The following is a 6,318-nucleotide window of genomic DNA, read 5'->3' as shown; positions in this document are numbered from 1 at the left end:
ACTAAACCAGAACTTATCTAGCACTTAACTAGAACCGAGCTAGAACCGAAATGAAACTGAACTAGATCTGAATAAGAATTGAACAAGAACTGGAACTGAAATCAAACTGAACTATACTAGAACTTAACTAGAACTGAAGTAAAACTGAACTAGAACTGAAATAGGACTGAAACTGAAATAGAACTGAAGTGTAACTGAACTAGAACAGGATCCGTTAGATTAATTCTTGTATAGGGACTTTAAACCTGGGCATGTATGTTAAATAGAAACTTGAACTGAACTAGAACAGAAACAAATCTGATCTAGAACTGAACTAAATAAGATCTGATCTAGAAGTGAAATAGAACTGAAGTAAAACTGGACTAGAACTAAAAACGAATTGAATTAAAACTGAACAGGATCCTTTAGATTAATTCTTGTATAGAGTCTTCATATCTGGGCATGTGTGTTAAATAGAAACATCCTACTAGAACTAAATCTCAACTAAAACTAAACTTGAACTCAACTAGAACAGAAATAGAACTATTCTAAAACTGAACTATAACTTAACTAGAACTGAAATAAAAATGACCTAGAACCGACATAGTACTGAAGTATAACTGAAAAAGAATTGAACTATAAATTGAACAAGATCTGTCAGATTAATTTTTGAATGAGGACAACAAAATAGTAGAATACTTAGGCCTGTACATCGATTGAGAACCCATTGAGCTGTTTAAACAACTTCGCCATTCGTTTTATTAAGTAATCTCTTATATTTTAACTTAATTTCGAGATGAAAGTCCTAGAATAAATATTGCTAATTAAGAATCTGTAGTGGTTCTCATTGCACTAAAAATGAGCTCATTCCGAACACATTATAAAAAAAATGCTCTAACAAAATTCTATATTAATTTCATGGCATATTTGTATTTATCAATAGATTATAATCAATTAAAACTACATTACAAAAAAATACTTTTAAAAAAATAATTACATAAAAAAGTAAACCTTAAATAAGTGTTTGTTGGAAAATGTAGTACAAAGTATAAAGTAGTAGTATAGAATGTATCGCAGCTATATTAACCCAAAACAATTTTGGCCTCTTTGCCATCGACAATGATTTTCTGGCCATTGAATAAACAAAATTCACGCTTGACATAGGCAAACAATAAATCAGTGACTAGAAATATCTAAGAGAAAAGAAAATTGATTTACCACAAACAATTTATTAACAAACTCAAAAAATACCTGTCCGGTGGAAAAAGCCAAAGTGGCACCAAAATAGAAATTGGCATTAGCTGAACCGGAATAAATCCATAAATGCCACAAAGCAGGCAGCATGCATAAGGAAACCACAAAGAAACAAAACACAACAAAGTTGTGGGCCATAACTAGAAAACAAAAAAAAAGATGTAATATAAAATTTTAGAATGTTTGAAAAAGTTAACATACATTTCCAAGATCTTTTCCATAAAGGTAAGAGAGCTAAATAAAAGCCCACATCACCTATACAGGGATAGGCTCTAAAAATGGACATTAAACCTATTAAAATAGTGGCCAATAATATAGGCTCCTTGCGTAACTTTAGAGACAAGGGTACCAAATACAAAACGGTGGCATTCATTTGAAATGTTACCAGGAACATGGTGCGAAAATGATCAAACATTTCGGTAAAGAAATACCAAAACAAACCAATGTTTGGCTGCAAATCACGATAGAAAAAGCTGAAAATAAAACACAAAATAAAAACAAAAATTACTTTCAATAAAACCATTAACTTACATAAAACCCAAAGTGCCATCTATGAAATTCCAATTATTCTTTCCCATTATTTTATAGTTTAACAAAAACAAAGATGTTGTCAGCAAACTAAAAAAGGCCACAGTATGAAAAATGCCTTTTATTTTTTTATCCTGTTTGGATATCAACACCACTGGGGCCAGCAAAACTATAGGATACAAATTACGCTGAAACTCTAAAGCCACACAAATGAAAAAGATTAACACCCGGAAATCCACCAAACCATATAAGGCCAAAGACAGAAATAAATTACTAAACACGGTAGAGGTTAAACCGGCACAATTGAAAATGGCCAAAGGGTTAAACAAATAAGCCATGAGTACTAAAAACGGTATATTACTCTCATCGATGGGTTGATATTGTAACTCCTCTGTGTCTTTGGCATATAATTTTAATTCTTTACATTGTTGTTGCAATTTTTTGCGTACAAATATTTTACTCGTTTTGTATAAAATCCAAGCTGTGCTTATATCCACCACTACATACAACAGGGGCAATAAACCCTGCAAAAATTCAGAGGCATAAAGTAGAAACCACAACATAATGGGTATCTCATGCACCATATCGCCTTCATAGGGGTTTGTGCCTTGTTTAAGTAAATAAATGCCTTCTTGTACTGTAAATAAAATAAATATTCAATATTTGCTATTTAATTCATTTAAATTTAGTCACTCACCTCTTTTAAAGGAATTCAAGGGTGTTGCTATTTCTACACGATTTGCCAATATATTGCCCCATTCACTGTTGGCCAAATAGTAACGTAAGGCTCCACCTAATATTAACCATTTTATAGGCGTTTTATCCATTTGTTCTAAATTAGTTTTTTGATTTTTTTCTTAGATTTTTCTCTATTAAATCATTTATGAATTAATGCAGCCGGGTAGAGATAAACAAAAAGAAAAAAAATGCAACTGTCAAATGTTAATTTGTTTTTTCAACAGCTGTTATGTTATCGATAAGAGCGAGTATAAAGAGATGACACATATACATTGCAAATCTAATTGTGATACAATTAATGTTTATGTTGAAGAAAAAATATTCAGAAAAATATATTCATTCAAATAGTACTTTCGTGTATTGAAAGAAAATAAAATTACCGACGGTCTAAGCAAGAATAAATTTATAAATGCTACAAAGCTGAAACGCAAAGTATACAGAGGTGTCACTTGATAAAGTCTTTTGTTTGATTTTGAAATTGTTTTGTGGTAAAAGGTATATAAAATACAGCTAAAAAATCATTGAAATCGTTTTGTGCGAAAGAGAGGGATATAGCTTTTTGCTCATGACGTCTCTGAATACCCTGAGGCGCAAAGTATGCACAATATTATAAACAAACTCAATTTGAAAAAAAGTCAAAACCCAAATCTCAAAGTTTATTAGAAAACCTAAAATTATGGGTTAATTTTGATATAAATTCGGATTGAACGTCGATCCTATGAGAAGATACTTTGGTCTTTAAAATTTGCTAGTCCGTGTTATATTATTTATAAATATTTCAAAACCGTATTAAAACAATCATTCAACCGACAATTCACTACAATTTTTCTCTGAAACACCCTGTCTAAGTTTGAAAAGCACTGCTTTGTCAACATGCATGTGTTGAGCTGTCAGCTTTGTATTTGTTTACAAATTGGAAAGAAACTGTTCACGCGTGTTGTTTTATTTATTATTTAAAAGCGAAATATAATATACTTATTGAAATTATTTAATGAAAACAAAGAAAAATAATAACAAAATGCCCGCCGTAAAAGCAGAACCTAAAATAGAAGATAAATTATTGCAAATAAATCAAAATCTATTAAAATTAACTGCTGAACCGGACAAGTTTCTTATGTGAGTTTCAGGTGCCAAAATTCTGTTGCTCTTGGCAGGCACATGTGTTATTATTATTTCAAAGGATTTGTTAAATGAAAACTACTTTTTATATTTCAGAGCTCAGCCAGAAAAATGTAAAGATATCGAGGAAATGTTGCAACAAATGTATGGTGTCACCATAGAAAGTGATAGAGCCAATCAAGGTAATCCAGAGATTTTGCCTGAACTGGTGGTGGAAGATATGGATGTAGAACAGATATGGCAACAGTTGGAAGTGCGTAATAATTTGGCTATGAACGGCCTGATAAAACAAACAGCTAAGTTATTGGCTTTGAGAGAGGAGAAATTGGAAGTTCACTTAAAAGAAGATGAAGATGAGGCAAATGAAATGCAATTAGGCCAAGAAGAGGAGGAAGACGATAATGACCATGACTTAGAGGAGGAAGAAGAGGAGGATGAAATGGACAATGAAGAAGACGATGATGAAGGCGAAGAGGAGGAGGAAGAAGAAGACTTATTTAAAGAAAAATCTAAACCTAAACAAAAATCTAAACGTAAATCTATAGTTGATGACAAATTCTTTAAATTGGATGAAATGGAAGCATTCTTAGAAGCCGAGGAAGCCAAGGAAGAGAGAAAACATAAAGGTAAATCATTGGCCCAAGATGATGATGGTATCAATTACTTTGCTGAAGATTTAGGAGAAGAAGGGGAAGAGGATTCCGAGGACGAGGATTCAAATCCTGCATATAAAGATTTCTTTGATGTGGACGAAGATTTAGAAGAAGAGGAGGATAAAACAAAACAGAATGACAAAAAGAAACAGAAAGATCATTTCGCTGATAATGCACAAGAAGAGGACGAAGATGATGTAGCGGATAAAGAAGGAGAACACGATGAAAATATGGATGATGAAGAAGATGAGGAAGATCAAGAAGAAGGGAATGAAGAAAAACAGCCTTTAGTTTCTGGAGAAGATTCGGATGATTCCGAAGACAGTGAAAAAGCCGATGAACCTAAATCATCTTTTGAGCAAAGACAAGCTAGATTAGAACAACGCATACGTGATTATGAATCAGAGGTTTTAGGAGAAAAACCTTGGCAACTTAAGGGTGAAATACAGGCCACTTCACGTCCTCAGAATTCTTTACTTGAAGAGGTATTAGAATTTGAATCAACTGTACGCCCTGCTCCTATTATAACAGAAGAAACTACCCGTTGTCTGGAAGATATTATTAGACAACGTATTAAAGACAAAGCCTGGGATGATGTCGTGCGTATCGTCAAACCAGTTAACACGCCACAAGAGTACCGCAAAAAACTTGTACTGGATCAGGAAAAATCCAAAGAATCCTTAGCCCACATCTATGAAAAGGAATATCAAATGGAAATGGAAAAACTCAATCCCAATCGTGATCCAAATGAACCCGAAGAACCTAAAGAACATCAGGAAATACGCAAAATGATGCGTGAATTATTTGTTAAACTTGATGCTTTATCCAACTTCCACTTTACACCAAAACCTGTGGCACCAGAACCTAAAATTGTTACAAATACACCGGCTGTTGCTATGGAAGAAGTGGCTCCCGTTGCCGTTAGTGATGCTAAACTATTGGCACCCGAAGAAGTATTCCGTGGTCCGAAATATGAATTGGTTGGCAAATCAGAACGTACTAAGACAGATAAGAATCGTGCTTTACGCAAAAAGAAATCAAAACAAAGGGCCATACACAATGCCTTGGAGGCCAAGGATTTGGAACGCCAGAAGAAGGGTATTCCACTGACGAAGAAGGAAGAAAGTGCCAAGCTAATGAAGAAACTAACAAAACAGAGAAATGTGGAAAAGGTAATTAATTTCTTTCTTTACTTAGGTTTGGCAAAAAATTATATACTGTACTTTTTTCAATAACATAAATTTCACATTTCTTTTTAGATTACATCCAGCAACGATCAAGGTGCATTGAAATCATCCAAGGCTTTCTTCTCCAAATTACAAGATCAAGCAACAACTGCCGTAAAACCAACAAAAAAGAAACAAGATGCCAAATCCTTATCAGCGAAAAAGTTAAAATTATAGTCAAACTAAGTAATAGTTTTCAGTTTTGTCTTCTTTTCTTTTAAATTAGCAAAGTCAAGTAAAATTTATGTATAAATATAAATACATTTTTTATATATAGGTATATAAAAAACCAACAACAATAATAAAAAACCAACGTTAAACATAACAAATTTATCCCAAGACAACAAAAACGCATAAATGATTAAGGACATTATGATTATTACGTGCCAGTAGATACATATGTGTGAGGGAGGTAGGGTGTGTGGGAGCCATTCTTTCTATGCGTGAAGTTGTTGTGTTATCCTGAATGAATGCATAGTTGTCAATGTGGATGAGAAAAGTACAAGCTAACGAATGTTCATTCATTCATTCATTTATGTCATAAAAGAATGAATATAGTTTAAGAACTAATTTTTAGTCGCGTAATGACGTCAAATGTTAATACTACTCGTACTGCAAATAGTTTGTGTTTTTCTTTACTTTATGAGTTTTTTTGTCATTCCTTTAAGGATACAAGAGCTATTTTATTATTATATTTTTAACACCATTTCTAGAGGTAATGATAGATAGATAGATAGATAGATAGATAGATAGATAGATAGATAGATAGATAGATAGATAGATAGATAGATAGATAGATAGATAGATAGATAGATAGATAG

The 6,318-nt window shown here is 32.7% G+C and overlaps 2 protein-coding genes across 2 annotated transcripts; one reads left to right on the top strand and one right to left on the bottom strand.

The window, feature by feature from the left end:
- Window positions 1-882: 882 nt before the first annotated feature.
- Window positions 883-2,688, bottom strand: LOC111682237 (phosphatidylinositol glycan anchor biosynthesis class U protein). Its single transcript, XM_023444139.2, has 5 exons — window positions 2,459-2,688; window positions 1,765-2,398; window positions 1,435-1,706; window positions 1,231-1,373; window positions 883-1,172 (listed from the first exon to the last, which is right to left on the bottom strand). The coding sequence occupies exons 1-5, from the start codon at window positions 2,586-2,588 to the stop codon at window positions 1,062-1,064; spliced, it is 1,290 nt and encodes a 429-aa protein (XP_023299907.2). The 5' UTR covers window positions 2,589-2,688; the 3' UTR covers window positions 883-1,061.
- Window positions 2,689-3,361: 673 nt separating this feature from the next.
- LOC111682236 (U3 small nucleolar ribonucleoprotein protein MPP10) lies at window positions 3,362-5,830 on the top strand. The gene is made up of 3 exons (XM_023444138.2): window positions 3,362-3,615; window positions 3,715-5,443; window positions 5,531-5,830. The coding sequence occupies exons 1-3, from the start codon at window positions 3,491-3,493 to the stop codon at window positions 5,672-5,674; spliced, it is 1,998 nt and encodes a 665-aa protein (XP_023299906.2). The 5' UTR covers window positions 3,362-3,490; the 3' UTR covers window positions 5,675-5,830.
- The last annotated feature ends 488 nt before the right edge of the window (window positions 5,831-6,318 follow it).

This window comes from Lucilia cuprina, chromosome 2, assembly GCF_022045245.1.
Source record: "Lucilia cuprina isolate Lc7/37 chromosome 2, ASM2204524v1, whole genome shotgun sequence".
NCBI lineage: Eukaryota > Metazoa > Arthropoda > Insecta > Diptera > Calliphoridae > Lucilia > Lucilia cuprina.
Note: the sequence above shows the minus strand (reverse complement) of the source record. Positions and strands in the feature narration are given on the sequence as shown.

Bases quoted from the DNA above. Each gene is read 5' to 3' on its own strand.
- LOC111682237 (XM_023444139.2), bottom strand. From the start codon at position 2,588: ATGGATAAAACGCCTATAAAATGGTTAATATTAGGTGGAGCCTTACGT. The intron at 2,399-2,458 runs GTGAGTGACTAA...TTTTATTTACAG, and splicing joins CTTGAATTCCTTTAAAAGAG to TACAAGAAGGCATTTATTTA. The intron at 1,173-1,230 runs GTATTTTTTGAG...CTTTTCTCTTAG, and splicing joins TGGCTTTTTCCACCGGACAG to ATATTTCTAGTCACTGATTT.
- LOC111682236 (XM_023444138.2), top strand. From the start codon at position 3,491: ATGAAAACAAAGAAAAATAATAACAAAATGCCCGCCGTAAAAGCAGAA. The intron at 3,616-3,714 runs GTGAGTTTCAGG...TTTATATTTCAG, and splicing joins GAACCGGACAAGTTTCTTAT to AGCTCAGCCAGAAAAATGTA. The intron at 5,444-5,530 runs GTAATTAATTTC...ATTTCTTTTTAG, and splicing joins AACAGAGAAATGTGGAAAAG to ATTACATCCAGCAACGATCA.